The sequence below is a fragment of the Oncorhynchus clarkii genome, chromosome 26, assembly GCF_045791955.1.
Source record: "Oncorhynchus clarkii lewisi isolate Uvic-CL-2024 chromosome 26, UVic_Ocla_1.0, whole genome shotgun sequence".
In the NCBI taxonomy this organism is placed as follows: domain Eukaryota; kingdom Metazoa; phylum Chordata; class Actinopteri; order Salmoniformes; family Salmonidae; genus Oncorhynchus; species Oncorhynchus clarkii.
Genome location: NC_092172.1, coordinates 2,469,103 through 2,496,147, shown reverse-complemented (window position 1 = coordinate 2,496,147; position 27,045 = coordinate 2,469,103). Strand labels below are relative to the sequence as shown.

At 42.9% G+C, this 27,045-nt stretch overlaps 1 protein-coding gene across 1 annotated transcript in view; it reads left to right on the top strand.

Annotated features, from left to right (window-relative positions):
- LOC139384764 (MAM domain-containing glycosylphosphatidylinositol anchor protein 1-like) overlaps positions 1-27,045 on the top strand; it is a 369,693-nt gene that overhangs the window by 204,961 nt on the left and 137,687 nt on the right. The window contains exon 6 of the mRNA XM_071129638.1: positions 6,486-6,618. Coding sequence (XP_070985739.1) covers positions 6,486-6,618 — 133 coding nt within the window. The remainder of the gene's footprint in view (positions 1-6,485; positions 6,619-27,045) is intronic.

Below are 27,045 nucleotides of genomic sequence, written 5' to 3'. Positions count from 1 at the left end.
ACTTCTCTCAACAAAGTATGTTCATCTCTAGGAGACAGAACGCGTCTCCTTCCTGAGCGGTATGAGGGCTATGTGGTCCCATGGTGTTTATACTTGCGTACTATTGTTTGTACAGATGAACTTGGTGCCTTCAGGCATTAGGAAATTGCTCCCAAGGATGAACCAGACTTGTGGAGGTCTACAATTTTGTTCTGATGTCTTGGCTGATTTCTTTTGATTTTCCCATGATGTCAAGCAAAAAAGCACTGAGTTTGAATGTAGTCCTTGAAATACATCCACATGTACACCTTCATTTGACTCTACTGATGTCAATTAGCCTATCAGAAGCTTCTTAAGCCATGACACAATTTTCTGACATTGTCTAAGTTATTTAAAGGCACAGTCAACATAGAGTATGTAAACCTCTGAACCCTCTGAAATTGTGATACAAGTGAAATAATCTGTCTGTAAACAATTTTGGAATAATTACTTGTCTCATGCACAAAGTAGATGCCCTAACCTACTTGCCAAAACTATAGTTTGTTAACAAGACATTTGTGGAGTGGTTGAAAAATGAGTTTTAATAACTCCAACCTAAGTGTATGTAAACTTCCGACTTCAACTGTATGTAAGAATGATATTCATTGACTACAGTTCAGTGTTCAACACCATAGTGCCCTCCAAGCTCATCAATAAGCTAAGGACCCTGGGACTAAACACCTCCCTCTGCAACTGGATCCTGAACTTCCTGACGGGCCACCCCCAGGTGGTAAGGGTAGGTAACAACACATCTGCCACGCTGATACCCTCAACACAGGGGCCCCTCAGAGGTGCGTGCTCAGCACAATCCTGTACTCCCTGTTCACTCATGACTGCACGGCCAGGCACGACCCCAACACCATCATTACATTTCCCGATAACACAACCGACAACAATGAGACAGCCTATAGGGAGGAGGTCAGAGACCTGGCCGTGTAGTACCAGGACAACAACCTCTCCCTCAATGTGATCAAGACAAAGGAGATGATTGCGGACTACAGCAAAAAGAGGACCGAGCATGCCCACATTCTCATTGACGGCGCTGCAGTGTAACAGGTTGAGAGCTTGACGTTCCTTGGTGTCCACATCACCAACAAACTAACATGGTCCAAGCACACCATGACAGTCGTGAAGCGGGCACAACAAAACCTATTCCCCCTCAGGAGACTGAAAAGATTTGGCATGGCTCCTCAGATCCTCAAATGGTTCTACAGCTGCACCATCGAGAGCGTCTTGACTGGTTGCATCACTGCCTGGTATTGCAACTGCTCGGCCTCCATCCGCAAGGCACTACAGAGGGTAATGCGAATGGCCCAGTACATCACTGGGGCCAATCTTCCTGCCATCCAGGACCTCTATACCAGGCGGTGTCCGAGGAAGGCCCTGAAAATTGTCAAAGACTCCAGCCTCCGTAGTCATAGACTGTTCTCTCTGCTACCACGCGGTACCAGAGCGCCAAGTCTAGGTCAAAGAGGCTTCTAAACAGCTTCTAACCACAAGCCATAAGACTCCTGAACATCTAGTCAAATGGCTACCCAGACTATTCACATTGCCCCCCCCCCTCTCTACACCACTACCACTCTCTGTTGTAATCTATGCATAGTCACTTTAATACTGGTAGTACATACTACCTTAACTAACCGGTGCCCCCACACATTGACTCTGTACTGGCACCCCCCTGTATGTAGCCTCCACATTGACTCTGTACCAGCACCTCCCTGTATATATTGTTATTTTTTTACTGCTCCTCTTTAATTACTTGTTACTTTTATCTCTTATTCTTTTTCATATTTTGTTTAAACTGCACTGTCGGTTAGGGGCTCTTAAGTAAGCATTTCACTGTAAGGTCTACTACACCTGTTGTATTCGGCGCATGTGACTAATAAAATGTAATTTGATTTGTTTTGAAACCAATTCAAATGTTTAAATAGTGTCAGGATTTTATGTCATCATCCTGGGATATGGCGTATTTCATTGGCCCTGGGGTCATCCTGATAACATTTTCAACTGAATGCCGACTTCTCCTCTCAGGTAGGGATGAAGACCAGGACAAATTCCCATTCTAAATCAAATCAAATCAAATCCAATTTGATTTGTCACATACACATGGTTTGCAGATGTTAATGCGAGTGTAGCTAAATGCTTGTGCTTCTAGTTCCGACAATGCAGTAATAACCAACAAGTAAACTAACTAACAATTCCAAAACTACTGTCTTATACACAGTGTAAGGGGATAAAGAATATGTACATAAAGATATATGGATGAGTGATGGTACAGAGCAGCATAGGCAAGATACAGTAGATGGTATCGAGTACAGTATATACATATGAGATGAGTATGTAAACAAAGTGGCATAGTTAAAGTGGCTAGTGATACATGTATTACATAAGGATGCAGTAGATGATATAGAGTACAGTATATACGTATACATATGAGATGAATAATGTAGGGTATGTAAACATTATATTAGGTAGCATTGTTTAAAGTGGCTAGTGATATATTTACATCATTTCCCATCAATTCCCATTATTAAAGTGGCTGGAGTTGAGTCAGTGTGTTGGCAGCAGCCATTCAATGTTAGTGATGGCTGTTTAACAGTCTGATGGCCTTGAGATAGAAGCTATTTTTCAGTCTCTCGGTCCCAGCTTTGATGCACCTGTACTGACCTCGCCTTCTGGATGATAGCGGGGTGAACAGGCAGTGGCTAGGGTGGTTGTTGTCCTTGATGATCTTTATGGCCTTCCTGTAACATCGGGTGGTGTAGGTGTCCTGGAGGGCAGGTAGTTTGCCCCCGGTGATGCGTTGTGCAGACCTCACTACCCTCTGGAGAGCCTTACGGTTGTGGGCGGAGCAGTTGCCGTACCAGGCGGTGATACAGCCCGCTAGGATGCTCTCGATTGTGCATCTGTAGAAGTTTGTGAGTGCTTTTGGTGACAAGCCAAATTTCTTCAGCCTCCTGAGGTTGAAGAGGCGCTGCTGCGCCTTCTTCACGATGCTGTCTGTGTGAGTGGACCAATTCAGTTTGTCTGTGATGTGTATGCCGAGGAACTTAAAACTTACTACCCTCTCCACTACTGTTCCATCGATGTGGATAGGGGGGTGTTCCCTCTGCTGTTTCCTGAAGTCCACAATCATCTCCTTAGTTTTGTTGACGTTGAGTGTGAGGTTATTTTCCTGACACCACACTCCGAGGGCCCTCACCTCATCCCTGTAGGCCGTCTCGTCGTTGTTGGTAATTAAGCCTACCACTGTTGTGTCATCCGCAAACTTGATGATTGAGTTGGAGGCGTGCGTGGCCACGCAGTCGTGGGTGAACAGGGAGTACAGGAGAGGGCTCAGAACGCACCCTTGTGGGGCCCCAGTGTTGAGGATCAGCGGGGTGGAGATGTTGTTGCCTACCCTCACCACCTGGGGGCGGCCCGTCAGGAAGTCCAGTACCCAGTTGCACAGGGCGGGGTCGAGACCCAGGGTCTCGAGCTTGATGTACGGCTTGGAGGGTACTATGGTGTTGAATGCCGAGCTGTAGTCGATGAACAGCATTCTCACATAGGTATTCCTCTTGTCCAGATGGGTTAGGGCAGTGTGATTGAGATTGCATCGTCTGTGGACCTATTTGGGCGGTAAGCAAATTGGAGTGGGTCTAGGGTGTCAGGTGGGGTGGAGGTGATATGGTCCTTGACTAGTCTCTCAAAGCACTTCATGATGACGGAAGTGAGTGCTACGGGGCGGTAGTCGTTTAGCTCAGTTACCTTAGCTTTCTTGGGAACAGGAACAATGGTGGCCCTCTTGAAGCATGTGGGAACAGCAGACTGGTATAGGGATTGATTGAATATGTCCGTAAACACACCGGCCAGCTGGTCTGCGCATGCTCTGAGGGCGCGGCTGGGGATGCCGTCTGGGCCTGCAGCCTTGCGAGGGTTAACACGTTTAAATGTTTTACTCACCTCGGCTGCAGTGAAGGAGAGTCCGCATGTTTTCGTTGCAGGCCGTGTCAGTGGCACTGTATTGTCCTCAAAGCGGGCAAAAAAATGATTTAGTCTGCCTGGGAGCAAGACATCCTGGTCCGTGACCGGGCTGGTTTTCTTCTTGTAGTCCGTGATTGACTGTAGACCCTGCCACATACCTCTTGTGTCTGAGCCGTTGAATTGAGATTCTACTTTGTCTCTATACTGACGCTTAGCTTGTTTGATAGCCTTGCGGAGGGAATAGCTGCACTGTTTGTATTCGGTCATGTTACCAGTCACCTTGACCTGATTAAAAGCAGTGGTTCGCGCTTTCAGTTTCACCCGAATGCTGCCATCAATCCACGGTTTCTGGTTAGGGAATGTTTTAATCGTTGCTATGGGAACGACATCTTCAACGCACGTTCTAATGAACTCGCACACCGAATCAGCGTATTTGTCAATGTTGTTATCTGACGCAATACGAAACATATCCCAGTCCACGTGATGGAAGCAGTCTTGGAGTGTGGAATCAGCTTGGTCGGACCAGCGTTGGACAGACCTCAGCGTGGGAGCTTCTTGTTTTAGTTTCTGTCTGTAGGCAGGGATCAGCAAAATGGAGTCATGGTCAGCTTTTCCGAAAGGAGGGCGGGGCAGGGCCTTATATGCGTTGCGGAAGTTAGAATAACAATGATCCAAGGTTTTTCCAGCCCCTCGATATGCTGATACAATTTAGGGAGTCTTGTTTTCAGACTAGCCTTGTTAAAATCCCCAGCTATAATGAATGCAGCCTCAGGATGTATGGATTACAGTTTGCAAAGAGTCAAATAAAGTTTGTTCAGAGCCATCGATGTGTCTGCTTGGGGGGGAATATATACGGCTGTGATTATAATCGAAGAGAATTCTCTTGGTAGATAATGCGGTCGACATTTGATTGTGAGGAATTCTAAATCAGGTGAACAGAAGGATTTGAGTTCCTGTATGTTTCTGTGATCACACCACGTCTCGTTAGCCATAAGGCATACGCCACCGCCCCTCTTCTTACCAGAAAGATGTTTGTTTCTGTCGGCGCGATGAGTGGAGAAACCCTTGCCTGCACCGCCTCCGATAGCGTCTCTCCAGTGAGCCATGTTTCCGTGAAGCAAAGAACGTTACAGTCTCTGATGTCCCTCTGGAATGCTACCCTTGCTCGGATTTCATCAAACTTGTTGTCAAGAGACTGGACATTGGCGAGAAGAATGCTAGGGAGTGGTGCACGATGTGCCCGTCTCCGGAGTCTGACCAGAAGACCGCCTCGTTTCCCTCTTTTACGGAGTCGTTTTTTTGGGTCGCCGGCTGGGATCCATTCCGTTGTCCTGGTTGAAAGGCAGAACACAGAATCCGCTTCGCGAAAATCATATTCTTGTCTGTACTGATGGTGAGTTGACGCTGATCTTATATTCAGTAGTTCTTCTCGACTGTCTGTAATGAAACCTAAGATGACCTGGGGTACTAATGTAAGAAATAACACGTAAAAAAACAAAAAACTGCATAGTTTCCTAGGAACACGAAGCGAGGCGGCCATCTCTGTCGGCGCCAATTCTTTGACCGAATGTAACAACAACCTCAGCAGGGCCCTCCTCCTCATCACTGGATTGTTCCACATCGGTTGTTTATTGGTCTGGATCATATTCTGTGTCTTCAACTTCTGACACTTCCTCCTCTAATGCATTTTCACTCTCAGTTTCTTGGCCTCTCTCCTTCTCTCCGGTGTCATAATCAAAGATATGATCAAGAGCCTCACATACAGTATATCATTAGGTCATTGTGCTGCCACAGAAGGAATTGTGAGCAAGTCCTCAAAAAAGCTTTATATACCAGAGCTGCGAGAAAAGTTCTATATATTACTGAAACAATGTTGCGGTTGTTTGTGAGAATGCAAACAGGTTTGGTTCCCATGGGGTAAGAATCTATTGGGGAAAGGTTCCCGTGGAAGCCAGAAGGGGTGTGTGTGTGTGTGTGTGTGTGTGTGTGTGTGTGTGTGTGTGCGTGTGCGTGTGTGTGCTCAAACATACATGCATGTGGGGGTCTGGGAGAGGAACTGTGTCCATCTGATGAATGGGCATGTGCCTGAACTCAATTTTATACACTAATTGTAGTCTCACCCATTCATTTCTAATGACCAGTAATTTTTGATCCGGAACACCACAGGTGTACAAAAGTTCAACAAAACACCCAAAATGTTATGAAAATCATCAAAATGTGTTTTGTTTGTTCACATGCCCTGTGTGGACATTGTCATGGAACCTTATGACAATCAGATTAAATTAACTGCATTGTTCAGAGAGAAAATTCAATTTGACCGGGACACAGCAGGAGGGTTAAAAGTTCATTTAGAAATGTGCCAACAGGGTATTTATGGTGTGTGTCTGAGATTGTGTAATTATACTGTGTGCTTGTGTTTTTGTGAAGATTATTCACATGCGGTCAGTGAGGGTGTGTTACTGTTATATGTGTGTGACCAGTCCATGTTTTCTGTCATGCAGGGGGAGACCAAGGTGCTGAAGCTGAAGAACCTGAGGCCAAAGGACTTTGCAAACTACACGTGCGAGGTGACTGTTCGCAACGTGTGTGACATCCCTGAGAGCTCTGTCACCTTTCGGCTCACCAATGCTACCAGTAAGCCACACATCGTCCTCCCTTTCACTATTCTATACCCCTCTTTCATAATTTTATTTTAGTATGTTTTTAATTGAAGAGAAGACGGTAAAGACACAAAGGTTTGTCACAGGGTTCAAATCTGTGTGGTTAGGAAGAGCATACAGTACCAGTAAAAAGTTTGGACACACCTACTCATTCAAGGGTTTTTGTTTATTTTTATTATTTTCTACATTGTAGAATCATACTGAGCACATCAAAACTATGAAATAACACATATGGTATCAGCACCCAAAAACGTGTTAAACAAATGAAAATATATTTGAGATTCTTCAAAATTGCCACCCTTTGCCTTGATGACAGCTTTTAACACTCTTGGCATTCTCTCAACCAGCTTCTTGAGGTAGTCACCTGGAATGTATTTCAATTAACAGGTCTGCATTGTTAAAAGTGAATTTGTGGAATGTATTTCCTTCTTAATGCGTTTGAGACAATCAGTTGTGGTGTGACAAGGAAGTGGTGGTATACAGAAGATAGTCCTAGTTGGTAAATGTCCATATTATGGTAAGAACAGCTACTATAAGCAAAGAGAATGATGAATGATGCCAGTCCATCATTGCTTTAAGACATGAAGGTCAGTCAATGTGGAAAATTCAAGTTTCTTCAATTACAGTCGCAAAAAACACCAAGCACTATGATGAAACTGACTCTCATGAGAACCGCCACAAGAAAGGAAGACCCAGAGGTACCTCTGCTGCAGTGGATAAGTTCATTAGAGTTACCAGCCTCAGAAATTGCAGTCCAAATAAATGCTTCACAGACTTCAATTAACAGACACATCTCAACATCAACAGTTCGGAGGACTGTGTGAATCAGGCTTTCATGGTCAAATTGCTGCAAAGAAAACACTACTAAAGGACACCCATAAGAAGAAGAGACTTGATTTGGACAAGAAACACGAGTAATAGACATTAGACCGGTGGAAATCTCTCTTTGGTCTGATGAGTCCAAATTTGAGATGTTTGGTTCCAACCTCTGTGTCTTTGTGAGACGTAGAGTAGGTGAACGGATGATCTCCACATGTGGTTCCCACTGTGAAGCATGGAGGAGGAGATGTGATGGTGTGGGGTTGCTTTGCTGGTGACATTGTCAGTAATTTATTTAAAATTCACGGCACACATAACCAGCATGGCTACCACAGAATTCTGCAGCAATATGCCATCCCATCTGGTTTGCGCTTATTCCCAGTATCATTTGTTTTTCAACAGGACAATGACCCAACACACCTCCAGGCTGTGTAAGGGCTATTTGGCCAAGAAGGAGAGTGATGGAGTGTTGCACCAGATGACCTGGCCTCCACAATCACCCAACCTCAACCCAATTGAGATGGTTTGGGATGAGTTGGACCACAGAGTGAAGGAAAAGCAGCCAACAAGTGCTCAGCATATGTGGGAACTCCTTCAAGACGGTTGGAAAAGCATTCCTCATGAAAGCAAAGGGTTTCTACTTTGAAGAATCTTAAATATGAAATATATTTTGATTTGTTTAACACTTTTTTGGTTACTACATGATGTGTTATTTCATGGTTTTGATGTCTTCATTAGTATTCTACAAAGTCGAAAATAGTACAAATAAAGAAAAACCCTTGAATGAGTAGGTGTTCTAAAACTTTTGACTGGTACTGTATGTGTTGAAGGGGGTGGTGTTTACCACTAGACCACCCCAGGCAACACCTCTCTCTCCTTTAATCTCCCTTTTTCTGTGTGAATCCATCCCTCACTCTCTTATTCCTCGTCTTGCTCTGTCTCACTGAACCATGCTCTGCTTTTCCCCCTTCCTCTCTTTCAAATCAAATGCAATTGTATTTGTCACATGCGCCGAATTCAACAGGTACCATGAAATGCTTACTTACAAGCCCTTAATTAACCAACAATGCAGTTCATATTCAGACACTCCATCTCATCCTCCCTCTCTCCCACTTTCCCCCTCCTGATATCTCATCTCTCGCTCACCCTCTCCAGTTCTCTCCAACTGCCTCTCTTTGAGGATTGCACTCCATCTCTTCTCCTTCTCTCAACTCACTCCGTCTCCCCTTCCTTTTTCCTCAATGTCCATACCCCTCACTGTCTCTCTCTTTATTTTCTCTCCTCCTCGTTGACATACATCTCTCACTCCCTTGCTCCTCTCCTCTGTGTGTTACACTGTCTATCCGTCTTGTTATTCCCTTGCTGGGAGACACATCTCTGGCCCTCACTTCTAATTCACCTGTCATAGAACTCTTTTATCTCTCTTCACTCCGGCCCGTCTCCACGGCGATGTCATGTTACCACCGGCAAAGACGTTGCCGTTGACAACGCTGTCAGTTAGACTGCAGCCTCCCTCCGAAGGCCGCTTGCTCGGCAAACGAGAGCCAGAATCCTATCTTCTTTTTCATTCCCTTTCTTTTCTGTTTTTTTTGCCGCATTTCAAATGTCATCAGACGAACCTCCCCTTCCAAGAGCTGACCTATTCGTCTGTTTTAATGCAGCCTATATTTTTCTTTCTTTACAAGAATTGAAAGGCCATGATTGATGATAAGATAATACAGCTAATGTTGGGGTTTGAAGTACCGGACAGTTAAATTAAAGGGTTCAAAGGATGCTCATTTGCATAATTAATTTAAGAGTCAATTCAGAAGAAACAACATGGGGTGGATGAGGTTAGCACTAGTCACGAGGCTAAATGTTTGGAAATCAATGTTTATTCCGGTCATTAGTGGTAACAAAAAAAGCAGGCGTCGCGGCCAGAAAACATTTTGTAACACCTAATAAAGGGGAAAGTACCAGAGAGATGAGCTCTCCATTAACAGACAATGTTGTTTTTGTGGTATTCTCGCCGTCTTACTTTGCTTCGTGGCTGAGAACCCTTGTTTTGGGGGGGTCTGTGAACCCTTTGTCAAATTAGTGGGCTGAAAATGTATACAGCTTCAAACTGCGAACATATTGTTCTTTACATGTGGGATTCACTGAAATAAAATGCACAGATTCCCCCCCCCCCCCCCCCCATCCCATAAGAGGCTGTGTGGCAAGCTTGCGCGCTCTCTCTGACTGAGGAGAATTGTGAAAGGAGAGTAGGACACACAGGACTCAATACTTCTGTACCCTTGAGGATACCCACTCTGAAAAACAGACAAAAACAAACTCGCTTCCCTTAGTCCACAGCCAAGGCGAAAGCAAAAGAACAACAACACAAATTGGAATTTGGATCTGGTTTTAAGAGAGAGGCATAAAGCCGGATAAAGATGCAGAGGGACAAGAGGAATCAATCACATATTTTTTTGTTTTGTTTTTTGGCTTTTTATTTTATTTATTTGCTGTTGGACATGCAATTGAAACAAGGAATACAAATGGCCCATATTTCATCTTCCAAGCTCTGATGCAGGTCGGCACAAAGCAACCAATGAGAGCACTTGAATAAAATAAGCAAAACTCTTCAAGTTAGATGTACCTTTTTCTTTTGATAAAAACCTTGTTTTTATACTACAGTGCCTTCAGAAAGTATTCACACCCCTTTACTTTTTCCTTCTTTTTTTGTTACAGCCTGAATTTAAAATGGATTACATTGAGATTGTGTGTCACAGAACTATGCACAATACCCCATGATGTCAAAGTGGAATTATGTCAATAAGCAAAATATGTCAATAAGCAAAATATGTCAATAAGCAATGACAAGCCTAAATAAGTTCATTCTCATTCTGTTGTTCAATACTAGTGGTTGAATGATTACCCAATCTCTGTACCTCACACATAGAATTATCTGTAAGGTCCTTCAATCGAATAGTGAATTTCAACCACAGATTCAACCACAAAGACCAGGGAGGTTTTCAATGCCTCGCAAAGAAGGACACAGATTTGGTAGATGTGTAACAATGTAAAAAGCAGACTCTGAATATTACTTGAATCATGGTGAAGTTATTAATTACACTTTGGATTGTGTATGAATAAACCCAGTCACTACAAAGATACAGGCATCTTTCCTAACTGCCAGAGAGGATAGAAACTGCTCAGGGATTTATGTGAGGCCAATGGTGATTTTAAAACAGTTTGAGTTTAATGATTGCGTTATGAGAACAAGCCTAAATGGAAGAGAAAGATGAACAAAGCCTGTACAGAATTAAAATATTCCAAAGCATGCATCCTGTCTGCAACACAGCACTTACAGTACCAGTCGTAAGTTTGGACAGACCTACTCATTGCAGGGTTTTTGTTAATTTTTATACTATTTTAGAATAATAGTGAAGAGATAAAAAGTATGAAATAACACATATGGAATTATGTAGTAACCAAAAACATGTTAACCAAATCAAAATATATTTAAGATTCTTCAATGTAGCCATCCTTTGCCTTGATGACAGCTTTGCACACTCTTGTCATTCTCTCAACCAGCTTCATGAGGTAGTCAACTGGAATGCATGTTAAAAGTTTGTGTGGAATTTCTTTCCTTCTTAATGCGTTTTAGCCAATCAGTTGTGTTGTGAAAAGGTAAGGGTGGGATACAGAAGATAGTCCTATTTGGTAAACAGCCAAGTCCATATTATGGCAACAAGAGCTCAAATAATTAAATAGAAAAGACAGGAAAAGGAAGACCAAGAGTTACCTTGCAGCCCAAATAAATTATTCACAGAGTTCAAGGAACAGACATATCTCAACATTAACTGTTCAGGGGAGACTGCGTGAATCAGGATTTCATGGTTGAATTGCTGCAAAGAAACCACTTTTAAAGGACACCAATAAGAAAAAGAGACTTGCTTGGGCCAATGGACATTAGACCGGTGCAAATCTGTCTTTGGTCTGATGGGTCCAAATTTGAGATGTTTGGTTCTAACCGACTTGCCTTTGTGAGACGTAGAGTAGGTTAATGGATGATCTCTGCATGTGTGGTTCCCACCGTGAAACATAGAGGGGGAGGTGTATGAGTGCTTTGCTGGTGAAACTGTCAGTGATTTATTTAGAATTCAAGATGCGCTTAACCAGCATGGCTATCACAGTCTTCTGCAGCGATACGCCATCCATCTGGTTTGCTCTTAGCAGGACTATCATTTGTTTTTCAACAGGACAATGACCCAACACACATCAAGGCTGTGTAAGGGCTATTTGACCAAGAAGGAGAGTGATGGAGTGCTGCATCAGATGATCTGGCCTCCACAATCACCCGACCTCAACCCAATTGAGATGGTTTGGGATGAGTTGGACCGCAGAGTGAAGGAAAGTAAAGCAGCCAGCAAGTACTCAGCATATGTGGGAACTCCTTCAAGACTGTTTCGAAAAATATTCCTCATGAAGCTGGTTGAGAGAATGCTAGGAGTGTGCAAAGCTGTCAAGGCAAATGGTGGCTACTTTGAAGAATCTCAAATATAAAATATATTTTGATTTGTTTAACTTTTATTTTTGTTAGTACATGATTCCATATGTGTTAGTTTTGATGTCTTCACTATTTTTCTACAATGTTGAAAATTTTAAAAAATAAAGGAAGACCCTTGAATGAGTAGGTGTGTCCAAACTTTTGACTGGTACTGTAAGTAATACTGCAAAAAATGTGGCAAAGAAATGAACTTGTTGTCCTAAATGCAAATTGTTATGTTTGGGGCAAATCCAACACAACATATCACTGAGTACCACTCTTAATATTTTCAAGCATGGTGGTGGCTGCATCATGTTATAGGTACTGTATGCTTGTCATCGGCAAGGACTAGGGAGTGTTTTTGGAGACAAATAAACGGAATAAAGCTATAGGCACAGAGGAACTTGGTTCAGTCTGCTTTCCAACAGACACTGGGGGACAAATTCCACCTTTCAGCAGGACTAAAACCTAGAACACAAGGTCAAATCTACGCTAAAAACATGTTTTCACTTTCATTATAGGTTATTATGTATGGATGGGTGAGATTTTTTTATTTATTTAATATATTTTGAATTACGGCTGTAACACAATAAAATGTGGAATCAGTCAAGGGGTTTGAATACTTTCTGAAGGCACTGTTTATATGCACCTGAAAAATAATCCTTGTTCCATTTATTCAAGTTATTTTGACTTGTGAATTTACACAAAGGTTAGTACACTCGAGGTTGCGAACGACATTTGCCCTCATTCATTGTACACGTTCCTTTTGTATTCACTGTCAAACACTTCCTGTATTCCACTCAATGGCTTTGCCTCAGGCACGTCTTCCTTCTGAAGGTCAAAGGCAGCACAAAGAAAATGTACGCCACTTAAGGAAGGATTATCATAATTACATCAGCTCTGTATTATTCTCCACGTCACTAAGGAGCCTGCTTTTTATTCACGTGACCCTGGCACTTCTAATGGCAATGGTTATAAGAAGGTCACAAGGTCACCTGTACGTCGCTGACTTTTACAATAGATCAATGATGACCTGTTTCATATGCCAAAGACTTTTATTCATAAGCCTTGGCATGGAGAACTGAAGTCACATCAGCATTTTTGATGTTGTCTGCCAATGGCATCTCTGATAGCACTCACTAAAGTCAATGTTAGGTTGTAATCAAGTTGAGTGAAGGTCGTGGCTCTCTCCATAAGCTTAAGGAAGCCAACTATTCTGGTGTCTGCCATGTCATCTCTGATATCACTGGGGCGGCAGGATAGCCTAGTGGTTAGAGCGTTGGACTAGTAACCAGAAGTTCAAACCCCCGAGCTGACAAGGTACAAATCTGTTGTTCTGCCCCTGAACAGGCACTGTTCCTAGGCTGTCATTGAAAATAAGAATTTGTTCTTAACTGACTTGCCTGGTTAAATAAAGGTAAAAAAAAAAAAAAGTCAAGGTTAGGTTGGAATTAGGTTGTACGGAAGTTTGAATTGAATGGAATGGAAGTTGTGGCTTTCTACACAGTTTGGACACTCATCAGTATCTCACAAGTCATGCAGCCAGAGGTCTGTTCACAGTCCCCAGGTCCAGAACAGAGGCTGGGAAACACACCGTGTTAAATAGAGCCATGACTAAATTGAACTTTCTGCCACCCCAGGTAATTCAAGCTAGCAATAAAACCAGATCATTTTTACAAATAAAAGAACACCCTATGGCACGATGGGGACTTTAAAGAGACACACAGCCATTGTTATGCACTTTGTGTGGTGTTTTGCATTGTATTATTTATGTGATACATGGTTGGGATTCGACTGTGTTATGGGGTTGGCTATCTTAAGATGAATGCACTAGCTATGGGTTACTCTGGATGGGAGCATCTGCTGAATGGCTAAATGTAAATGTATATTATGTATTTTATTTGCTATGTTGTATCCTGTTTGGACCCCAGGAAGAGTTGCCGCTGCCTCGGCAGCAGCTAATTTGTGATCCTAATAAATACAAAAATATACAAGATTAAAAGTACTCTGGTGACTGCCATGGCATCTCTGATAGCACTAAAGTCAGGGTAGGTTGGAATTGTATTGAATGACGGTTGTAGGTTGGAATCATGTTGAATGGAAGTTGTCTATCTCCACAAGCTAATACACCACAAGTATTCTACTCAACTCTCAGTTATGTCTCTGAAATGTGAAAGATGGCGGAGATGCATAGGTTTTAGGTTGAGAGAAAGAGAAGAAGAGCGAGAGAAAGGGTGAAGCCAGAGTGAATGAAACAGTTGAGGCCAGGTGAGTAAGAAACATGAGAATGGAAGAGCAAGATCGAGTGAGACATTAAGCAAACATGGCATGAAACTAATGAGGATGAGTGGAAAAAACTAGTTAAAAAGAAAACAGATTTCTGGGAAGAAAAAGAGTCTTACCAATTAATTTACCTTAACTGGTGCAATGGGAGCCAATGCAATAGTCCCAAAAATATAAACCTCGACAACCTGAGGAACTACATAATACCATTTTGACTCATATTCCTAACAATCGGAGTGATGTTGAATCAGAAAAAAAGGAGTATACCAGATCTAAACAGGCTGTGGTGACCTTCTCTTTCCCTCTTCCTCTTCTTTTCAATACTCTCCCTCCAGGGAAATCGTTCAAGACGGACTTCAAAATTTGACGTCTATCCATGTCCTGAGGACATCAGGAAATGACTTCAAAACCATCCACTAGGGGCAACAGTGTGCACTATTACCACCAAGTAGGCTTGTGTTTTCAGGTAAAACGTTAAGTTGAGGAGTAGGGAGGAAGGAAAGGAACAATTACACCACACACAGGCTGGGTTTAGCGCCTGAGACTCCAGCTGACAGGATGCATTGGGACCCAGTGGTGTGTAAGAAAGAGTAAGGGGGGATTCTCTGCTGTTTTAGGTTTTGTAGTTTCTGTCCCTCAATCAAGGGTAATCTATTGGTTGATCAGTATGATACAGGATGATGCCTCCTCAATGTCCAACATAATCACTGAGGACTTGACATGGACCAACCACTCTTGTCAAGAGGGTGCAACAGCATCTCTACTTTCTAAGGCGGCTGACGAAATTTGGCATGCCACCCCAGGTCCTCTCCAAATACTACTGCTGCACCATTGAGAGTGTCCTGCCTGACTGGTTGCATCATGGCCTCGTACTGGAATTGCTCCGTTCACGACCAGCGGGTCACTGGGACCTTGCTCCCAACTATACAGAACATCTACTTGAAAGCGGCACAAATTGACACAAATTCCCTCAAAATGTACAGGATTGCAAAATGTAATGCTTGTAACTGAAAGAGTCACCCTACCTTGATACTTAATAAAACCTAAACATATACGGTCATTAAAACCTTTCTAGGGCAGGGTTTCCATACATACATACCCGAACCAGAAGCCATGGATTACCGGCAACATCCTCACTGAGATAAAGGGTAGAGCTGCCATTTTCAAGAAGCGGGACTCTAAATCGGAAGATTATAAGAAATCCCTCCGATGAACCATCAAACAGGCAAAGCGTCAATACAGGACTAAGAATGAATCGTACTACACTGGCTCCGACATTTGTCGGCTGTGGCAGGGCTTGCAAACTATTACAGATTACAAAGGGAAGCACAGCCGAGAGCTGCCCAGAGACACGAGCCTACCAGACGAGCTAAATAACAACAAAGTTAGAAACAACACCATAAATATTCACTTACCTTTGATGATCTTCATCAGAAGGCACTCCCAGAAATCCCAGTTCGACAATAAATGACTGATTTGAAGGGAAAAAATATCCAATCAGGATGTTTCTTTGGTGGTCTCTGGGCAGATAAATCTAGCTAGCTAAGTCAGACATTGGCTAGGCCAGCAGAAGCTTGATAGAAGGCATCTGCCATTCAACTGTATTAGGGCAGAATTTTGGAGTGAGAGTGGAATCAACCAATCACATTGACTTGTAATTGCCAAGCTATTGAAGGCCAACAGGTCACTGCAACAGCGAGCACGGTCCAGCGAGCAAGCTTTTATTTTAGGCCTGTTTGCAGCGGCTGCAGCAGGTGTTATCGAAGATGAGGTTTTTGCTCATTTGTTAGCTTGTCCCTTTTCAAGAATAACTTTTAACAAGAAGTTACGTTTCATCATCATCTGGTGAGTGGAACTGTGTTTTTTATTGCAGCTTGCATGCTGTTGTTGGCAAACTCTTTGAAAATAAGTTGCGTGTGAAACATTTTTGGTTATTTTGTGTGATAAATGTGAATTGTTTTTCGCAATGGGAAGTAATAGTTGTAAGTTTAGATTGGGAAATGCTTAGTTGTGTTTTTGTATTATTATTGGGACCTACCGGCTTATTATTTCAGAGTGAATGGACTGGTGTCTTTCCATCGGCCCTGTAGTGGTTCCTGGACAAGTGGGTCCAGTGTGAAGAAAAGGTGTCCTGTATTAATTTTTTTCTCTTCAGATTTTCACTCGCAAAATCACCCTTTTAAAAAATATATAAAATACAAAAACGTGATGTTCTAAGTGCACAACAATGCTTAAACCACATCATGCTCTGAAACAACCCCGACGTAAGGTTTGAGCCTGTTGTAGTGTACCGCGGCACAATAAGGTCCATTGCACTGTACTACTTCATGCAGTTTCTGACAGGTTGGCCACTGTTACTGCTTCCTGATTGGGTATGGCTTATGCCTCTGACCACCTAGTATAGTAATCCGACACTACCATAATATGTTTGTTACCTCGTCCTGTCTCTCTAAACGGACCAATTAAGTCTACAGCTCTCCTCTCAAAAGCGCGGCCTGTGATAGAACTTGTCATGGGCGCCGTGAGGACTGGACCCTGTAACTTGCATGCAGCGCATGCCACACAGCCCTTATACCACTGCTTTATGGCTCTCTGCCAGCCTGTCCAATAAAATCTTGCTCTGATTTTACTGGTGAGTTTCTCATCGCCTAATTGGTCTCCTGTTCTATCATTGTGGATAAAGGTAAGTATCTCATGTACGAGCTCATCTGGTACAACCCCTCTCCAAATGGTGTCATCCATCTCATAGTTTTGACTCTCAAGGCAAAACAGCCCATTCTTCACATGTAATGCCCCTTACTCTTGTTTGAAATGCCTGAACTTTGACTCTGATTGCAACTCCATAGGGAGCTCTGCTCTAACCTCTTTTTTTCAATGTCTTTAACTGGGAGACCACTGGGTCTCTATCCTGAGCTTCCAAAAGGAAAACGGCATTTGTGGGGACTGCCTGGCTTGTTTGAACTCCAAATACAGGCTCAATCGAGACATCCTGAGGCTTGTTTACGATAGCTCTCAGATTGACAGTGGCCTCCTGTGAGTCGGCTGTGTCTACACTCTCAGTCTGTGTGTGTCGGTGTGACACACCATCTGCGTTACTGTGCATTCTCCCTGGCCTGTGGACAATATCATAGTCAAACTGATTCAGTTTCTCTAACCATCTAACTGTCCCTCAGGTTGTTTGAAGCTGCTCAGCCACCTCAGTGAGCTGTGATCAGTTCTCAGTAGAATTTTCCCCAGCAAAAAGTGTCTGACGACCGCCCCTATGCCTGTGTCACATGCGTCAGTATCCATTATGAAATCTAGATTTGGGTCTGGGAAAGCAAGTATGAAACTCGTGTAGAATGACGCCAGGCCTAAAAATGTTCTTGCCTCTGTCAGTGACTTGGGACTAGGCCATGACCTGACTGTATGGGGTCAGTGGACCCTCCCTCAGCCGAGATGATGTGTCCCCAGGTATCTCAACTGTGACCTTAACAAATGGAGCTTAGATGGCTTCACCTGAAGTCGTGCCTGCTCCAACCTGCTGAAAACCTTGTCTAAACGCTTCACATGCTCTTGGACTGTACGGACTGTACGGCCATATACATATATGATGTCTTGTAAGTACACCAATCATGTTGTCCACTGTAAATCAGCCAAAACCAGGTCCATGAGACGCTGGAAGCTGCTTGGAGCATTTGTCAACCCAAACCCCATGACCTGGAATTCGAAAGCCCTCACTTTGTCACAAAAGCAGTTTTGCAACGATCCTCGGGGTGCATCTCGACTTGCCAGTATCCACTGGCTAAGTCTAAAGTAAACAAAACACTGAGCAGTGGATAAGAATATTTTACAGTCTTCACATTTAACCTTCTGTAATCCACACAGAACCTGATTGAGCCGTCCTTCTTTCTTCCTAACACCACTGGTGCTGCTCATGGATTGCTGGATGTTTGTCAAACTCTGTTTGTTTGATAGGCCTGCTGTCCACTGTGTCAATCCTATGCTGGACTAGTGTTGTGCAGCCCAAGTCAAAATCACCAGTGCTTAACACTCCCACATACATCCCCACCATTTCCTTTACAGCTCTCAGTTTGCACCTCTGTTAGCTGGCTGCAATCTGTCCAGCTCTACGGAGAGTATGGTGGCTGGTTAGAAAGCGTTGTCTAGCATGTTCAACTCATTTACATAACATTGTGTGATAGGCTGAGAGACTTCTGAATGTCTCTTTGGCTAGCAACGGTAGTGTCTTCACTACCCTTCTCCCAGAGAAACCCCCCAGTTCAATGCCCTCCCTCAGGAACTGTGATTCCGGAGTAACATTCATCACAAGCACTGGCAGTTTCCCCTTCACTGAGCTGCACATGCTACATGCTACCAACAAGTTACTGTATCAGTGACTTCAACACAGGGCTCAAGAAGACCCTCTGTTTTGTCATTGTCTACTCTACCCTGTACCCTACCAGTTATAAACATTTCACTTCTAGAGGGAATAGTTGTCATTCATCAGCACCACTTTACACACTTCCCCAGCCCCATATTGTACCAGGAAGTCTGTTCCTATCAGAGCACACTGGTCGGCGTCGCTAGCGACTACAAAATCCCTGGTCAGTTTCAAACCGTCAATGTTCATGACTGTGGACGAGCACCCCAGGACTGAGAGAAACTGTCCATGTGCTACTTTAACCGTGCTTTAGCATTTCTTCCTACCTATTTGTATACCATGGAAAACGGGGCTCCCGAGCCCACCATGACTTCACACTTGAAGTCAGCAATTTTGAACTCCAGGTAAACCTCATTACCCACAACACTTGACATAATCCTTGTTGTGGGCTGGACAGCTGTGCATGTAGTTGAAGTTGATAATGCGCTATCCTTTTCCATGTCAGAAGTTTTTTTTCATGTGCAACCACAGTGCCAGCAGGCCCTGCTACTGGTCGACACAGGTTGTCCTCTGTCTCTCCTGGGGAACCTAGACCTCCCTCTCCCCTGGTCCGGTCGGTATCCTCCCGCGGCATCCGCCTTAGCTTCTGCAGAACACCCTGGAAACACTCTTATGCTTTGGTATGTCTCTCTCTGATGTGGCTGCCTGACTGCCAGATACTGCACCTCGGTCCGCAACTGTACAACGCTTTCGCACAATTACTCAAACATCTCTTTTGGAACTCTGACACTGTCTCCAACTGGAGGCAGAGTGACCTCGCTTGTACCACACATGTTCACTTTGTAATGTGCAGTGTATTTTCTTTCCAGCGATTCTAGCTGCCGTATCTTATCAAGCTCTGTAGCAATGCTAATTGCCTCTTCCAACGTTTTTGTTACCACCTTGCGCAGGTGCTTACGAAGACCACTGCACCCAATGTGTGTAATAAAATGGTCTTGTGCCAGCGAATCACGTGTGCTCGCGCTATAATCTGGACAAGCCCGTCAGCAACAGCATGAGAAAGTTCAAACGATCTGACACACACCATCCATTCACTTGCACTGTTAACTCAAATTGTTCCATCCCAAACAGTTTCTGGCATGAACACTGGCCTGTCCACGGCACCCGGCTGATCCACCACCGGTTGTCAGTCGGTCGGTGGTTGTTGATTGCTGTCCTGTGTTGTTCGACTTCTCCCTCCATTTTCCCACACAGCTAACCAGCTAGAGTCAACCAAGCTCGCAAGTGGCTGTTAGCTAGATGACGTGCTGATCGCACCGCTGCCACCAATTTGTAATGAACCTGTAAGGCCATTGAAACTCGCACATAGTTTGTTAACTAGCGTAAACAGTCTAGGACTCTGATTTGTCATGAAATAATCAACTTGTATTTTATATGGATGAACACAGTCAGTGCACCCCAGCACTGACTCGCCGCACAAATCGCATTCTCAAAATCTCTCCCTCAGCATGCCCCAGCATCCTCGCATACAGCAACTCATTTACATAATATTGTGTGATAGGCTGAGAGACTTCTGAATGTCTCTTTTCAGCGCTTTCATGCACTGACTGAATGGAAGCTGATAATTATGAGTTTTTTACTCCGCTGGTCTCGGGAAGAAATAAGAATCCTCTCTGTCCAAGACTGAATAAAAATGTACTACAACACTGTCTTGATCCATGTTGGATCTAATATCCCTAGTGAATTGATGTTGATCTTCTGTCATTGTCTGCTTGATTTACAGCAAGTTCTCATTAGATTTATCACAGAAATCATTAAGGTAATGAGTTAATATTTTCATACATTTTTGTACCTCAGATTGCCCACTGAGTCTACTGTGCACAATTGTGTAGGATGGAATATTGTAACACCCAGCACTATTTCTCTTCCATATTCTGGATATAATGACAATAAATATGATCTGGTAATGAAATAACATAACAAATACATTTTGGTTTCCATGTTACACCTGCAATTTTAAACAATACAGGGGGCTCCAACAGTGCAGTAATGTCTGACAATACACTCAATCTAAAGTAAAGGAATGGAATTAAGAATATTTAAATATTTGGACGAGCAATGTCAGAGCGACATTATATAGAATACAGTATATACCTATGAGAGTTAAATGCAAAGACACATTTCAATTGAAGGCATTCAGTTGTACAACTGACTAGGTATCCTTTCTCCTTTCCCTTTCCCTAGTGTTCCATTATTAAAGTGGCCAGTGATTTCAAATCTATGTATATAGAGCAGCAGCCTCTAATGTGCTAGTGATGGCTATTGAACAGTCTGATGGCCTTGAGCTAGAAGCTGTTTTTTAGTCTCTTCGTCCCACCTGTACTGACCTCGCCCTCTGGATGATAGCGGGGTGAACAGGAAGTGGCTCTGGTGGTTGTTGTCCTTGATGATCTTTTTTTTTTCTACGATTACATGGACACAATAGTATGATTATTGTGAAAAGTCAGATTAATATAACAGTTTGATTTAAAAGTGTACATGCTCTACAATATCAATTTCCCTTAGAGCTAGGTATCCCGCTAGCAGGACAACTTCTGGTGAAACTGGAGGGGCACAATTCCAACATATAATCATACAAATTATGGATATGAAACATTTAGTATAAGTACATATACATATACATATAAGTACATATAAGTGTACTTATTCTTATCCACTTATCCATATAAGTGTCTTATATCTGCTGAAAGCTTAAATTCTTGTTCCTCTGATTGGTCATCCAAAGTGTCCCAGCTATAACATGTAGTGTCGTTTTGGTAGATAAAATCCTTCCTTATATCCCAAAAAGTACAGTGCCTTGCGAAAGTATTCGGCCCCCTTGAACTTTGCGACCTTTTGCCACATTTCAGGCTTCAAACATAAAGATATAAAACTGTATTTTTTTGTGAAGAATCAACACCAAGTGGGACACAATCATGAAGTGGAACGACATTTATTGGATATTTCAAACTTTTTTAACAAATCAAAAACTGAAAAATTGGGCGTGCAAAATTATTCAGCCCCCTTAAGTTAATACTTTGTAGCGCCACCTTTTGCTGCGATTACAGCTGTAAGTCGCTTGGGGTATGTCTCTATCAGTTTTGCACATCGAGAGACTGAATTTTTTTCCCATTCCTCCTTGCAAAACAGCTCGAGCTCAGTGAGGTTGGATGGAGAGCATTTGTGAACAGCAGTTTTCAGTTCTTTCCACAGATTCTCGATTGGATTCAGGTCTGGACTTTGACTTGGCCATTCTAACACCTGGATATGTTTATTTTTGAATCATTCCATTGTAGATTTTACTTTATGTTTTGGATCATTGTCTTGTTGGAAGACAAATCTCCGTCCCAGTCTCAGGTCTTTTGCAGACTCCATCAGGTTTTCTTCCAGAATGGTCCTGTATTTGGCTCCATCCATCTTCCCATCAATTTTAACCATCTTCCCTGTCCCTGCTGAAGAAAAGCAGGCCCAAACCATGATGCTGCCACCACCATGTTTGACAGTGGTGATGGTGTGTTCAGCTGTGTTGCTTTTACGCCAAACATAACGTTTTGCATTGTTGCCAAAAAGTTACATTTTGGTTTCATCTGACCAGCGCACCTTCTTCCACATGTTTGGTGTGTCTCCCAGGTGGCTTGTGGCAAACTTTAAACAACACTTTTTATGGATATCTTTAAGAAATGGCTTTCTTCTTGCCACTCTTCCATAAAGGCCAGATTTGTGCAATATACGACTGATTGTTGTCCTATGGACAGAGTCTCCCACCTCAGCTGTAGATCTCTGCAGTTCATCCAGAGTGATCATGGGCCTCTTGGCTGCATCTCTGATCAGTCTTCTCCTTCTATGAGCTGAAAGTTTAGAGGGACGGCCAGGTCTTGGTAGATTTGCAGTGGTCTGATACTCCTTCCATTTCAATATTATCGCTTGCACAGTGCTCCTTGGGATGTTTAAAGCTTGGGAAATCTTTTTGTATCCAAATCCGGCTTTAAACTTCTTCACAACAGTATCTCGGACTTGCCTGGTGTGTTCCTTGTTCTTCATGATGCTCTCTGCGCCTTTAACGGACCTCTGAGACTATTACAGTGCAGGTGCATTTATACGGAGACTTGATTACACACAGGTGGATTGTATTTATCATCATTAGTCATTTAGGTCAACATTGGATCATTCAGAGATACCCACTGAACTTCTGGAGAGAGTTTGCTGCACTGAAAGTAAAGGGGCTGAATAATTTTGCACGCCCAATTTTTCAGTTTTTGATTTGTTAAAAAAGTTTGAAATATCCAATAAATGTTGTTCCACTTCATGATTGTGTCCCACTTGTTGTTGATTCTTCACAAAAAAATACAGTTTTATATCTTTATGTTTGAAGCCTGAAATGTGGCAAAAGGTCGCAAAGTTCAAGGGGGCCGAATACTTTCGCAAGGCACTGTATGTTTAGTTGGTGCCATCGATTTGAGTAATCCACTCGTTCAACTGTAGAGAAAGGAATCCGAAAATCTACCCCTAAACGTTGTTTCAACAAGTCAAAAATATGTTTCTAATTACTCCTCAGATTCCCTAAAATGTAATCAAACTACAATATTTCTTATGTAAAGAAGTATGTTTAATAGGAAACCAATTTTAGCAGGTGCGTCCTGTCTTCATGGTGCTCGCAAACACGAATTTCCAAGACTGTGTCCCTGTACTAAGACTGATATTTATTTTTTGTTTTTGAAGTTACAAGCCTGAAACCTTGAACATAGACTGTTGAAACGCTGTGGAAGCCATAGAAATTGCATCCAGGGAGCTTTTCAATATGACCTTGTACTTGCCATTCTAAGAGGATGGTCTCTCAATTTGTTTTAAATTCCGGTTGGTTTTTCTTTGGATTTTCTCCAACATTATTTTAACATTTCTACAAACTTCAAAGTGTTTTCTTTCCAAAAGTACCAATTATATGCATATCCTGGCTTCAGGGCCTGAGCAACAGGCAGTTTACTTTGGGCACGTCATTCAGGTGGGACATTTAGAAAAAAGGGGCCTAGCCCCAATAAATACATATTATGATTATTAATAACCCTGTTTACATGAACACATCTGAAATCAGGCTACTCGATGGGACTTCAAAAATGCAGAAAATCAACCATAGCGACCATGTTGTTTTTGTGAAGCCTATTTGATTCTGAATTCGGACATGTAAAGATTGTATGTGAAACTATTTCTAGATGCATACTTTTAGTTTTTCCAAACTCATTTCACTCGCACAAAAGAAGGAAGCTGCTCGTGATAGCATACTGCATGCACAGATCAAATTCACACGCTGAGGCGTTTACATGTCCTAATCATTTGAAAGTTTGTCCAGAAAACCATGTGTTTTAATCGGCATATGCTTACTTTGATTATAACCGTATGCCGATTAAGATAAGCAGAGTAAGGTGTTTACATGCAGGAGTGGACTGGGACCAAAAATTGTCCCTGGCATTTCTAACACACCAGACCATTTTTCCTCAAGGCCCTGATATTGGCCCATTTTTCTTCCCTTGAGGCCAGATAAAGATCATTTTGCGCAAAAAGTTTGAGAGGCCCACTGGGCTAAAAATAGACCAGCCACTGTGAAATTCGCTCAAACTGCCACATGGCATTTCCCCCCCTGTTTACATGACTAATGCCATACTCGGCCTACTGTCATCATATGTTTAACATCCACATTATTGGTGTGTATGTAAACTTAATCAGATGTTTCTGTTTGTGGGGAGTACTTTGTTTGGAAAACTGTACATGGATGTATTTCAGGGTTTACTTGACGAGTTGTTATTTTTGTGGTCTCTTTGTGTGTGTGTGTCCACCTTTAGGTGCCTGTATGCCTTGTTTGTGTGTGTGTGTGTGTGTGTGTGTGTGTGTGTGTGTGAGTGTGTGTGTGTGCCGCTGCTGTTTGTGTGTACCTGTACTCTGCATTAGCGGCATAGCTAAGACCAGGGCTTTGTTGTCTCCCGATGCACGGCAGGTTCCCCAGGTTCACAATGCTCTGTCCTTGTGTCATCAATTGCTGTTAGATGAGATTTTTCCATGTAGGTCAGGAAAGCGCTGGTGATTCAGAAACGGAGGACAAGAGGATTGATAGATTTTTATATCATAATCCTCGCTTGGGATTAGGGCTGACTTGTTCCGTTAAGTGACAATGCCAAATCCTCTTTCCCCCCATAAAACAACAGGCATAAAGCTAAACCCTGGATTCTGGGGCGTGGTTCCTCCTGCCCCAACTGGAAGGACCCAATAAGGGCATCCTAGAATCTGCCTGAATCGGCCTTCGGCTGAAAACTATGAATGCCATAGGAGTCTTAATAGGTTTGTGTTTGTGTGCGCTTAGGATTCGTTTTCTCTTCTTATACAGTTACACACACTCCTGCAGAACAAAACAGTGCACAGCAGGATGTCGTACTGTGTGCATGTCACACATGTCCATTGTGTGTGTGTGTATACACAGAAAAAGGTTCCAAAAGGATTCTTCTGCTGTTACCAATTATGAACCCTCTGTGGAAAGGGTTCTACAGATATAGGAGCTTAATTTGAGCCAGTTTGCTATAGCAGGAAAATTATTCTGCAGCAACAGGAAATGTGAAATATTATGCGGATTAATTAATAGGGTTGATACATTTTTCATTAGGGCAAATAACATTTTAACGTGGAAATTACAAACTTCAAAAGTCTTTTAAAACTTCTAATACACTACAAGTTTGTGTGTCCTGCGCTGCAGGAAAATTCTCAGCTACAAAAGAGTAGTCAAATGAAGATTCAACATCTGTACCTTCAACCAAAAAGGTTTCTTCAAAGGGTTATCCCAAGGGGACAGCCAAAGAACAATTTTAGGTTCTAGAGAGAACCTTTATTCTAACAATGTATATGTTTTAAGTGAGTATTTCAACACTCACCTTTTAAAATTCAGACATAGATCTGCTCTTAAGACACCTGAACAACATTCAGTTAAGACTGTCTCTCTCCTCCCTTCAGACTCTCGGTCCACCAATCACTGCCTATTCCTCTCAGGCTTTATGGTACTGTGTTAGAACTAGGCTAATAAACGGCTAGTTAAGAAGCCATCTAAATGCGCCATTTAACCGCGTTAATCTCCCCTCCACCCTTCGCCGCTCCCCCGATTAATAATTGACTGGGCCCCTAATTACCGACTGGTTCCCTAGACGATAGATGGTGTCACAACGTTCCCAGTCCCAGTTGCCATGACGATATGAGTGGACGGAGAATACTCACGACAGAGACACTATAAGATGAACACAGTAGATAGAGTTCTCAGGACCCAGAGATAATGGTGTGGGTGTGGGTTTGTCCTCTGCGTCAAGTAAATAAAAAGTTATTGTTTCTTTTGATCATTGGCATACAAGATACAGTATTTGATATACAGTATAGTGATATTCTCAACAGAACAATGTGACACTTTTAAAAACGAAACATCTCTTCCTCATTGCTTTCTGCTCTATGACTCTGAAAGATCCTGGCCAGATTTAATAACTGGGCTGGTCAAAAGTAGTGAATAAATGGTGCCATTTGGTACACAGTCTAAGTGAATGAAGGGTCTTCACACACACATAAAAGAGATGGAGAGAAGATTGTAAATCACAAGGCAGAGGGAGATATAGTGTATCTCCTATTATAAACTGGGTGGTTTGAGCCCTGAATGCTGATTGGCTGAAAGCAGTGGCATATCAGAACATATACCACAGGTATGACAAAACATTTATTTTTACGCTTCTAATTATGTGTAACCAGTTTAAATTAGCAATATGGCACCTCTGGGGTTGATGGTATATTGCCAATATACCACGGCTAAGAGCTGTATCCTCGCTTCGTCTTACATAAGAACAGCCCTTAGCCGTGGTATATTGGCTCTTTCCCACACCTCCCCTACACTTTATTTATCACATTTCAGTTAAAACCCAGATGCAGACAGTGTCGAAGAAACAAAAGTGTATAACTAGTACAGGGGCAGGCAAACGACAGGTCAAGGGCTTTCAGAGGTCTGTAATCCAGATAGGGTTCAGAAGGTCCAGAACGGCAGGCAGTCTCAGGGTCAGAGCAGGCAGGGGTCAATAATCCAGTGTGGTGTGGCAAGGTGCAGGCAGGGTCAGGGCAGGCAAAAAGGTCCAAACTGGAAAAAACTAGAAAACAGGAACAGACAGGACTAAGGGGAAAAACGCTGGTAGGTTTCCTGGAAACAGGAGACAAAGGGCTGTGAGACGGGTTTCATTCTGGACATTGGGATGTTTACGGAGGGCACGGGGCAGCAGAGGGGCTAATGATCTTGGAGATGGGGAAATTGCCAATAAACCGGGGGAGAGTTTGTGGGATTCCACCCGTAGGGGCAGATCCCAGGTGGACAGCCATACCTT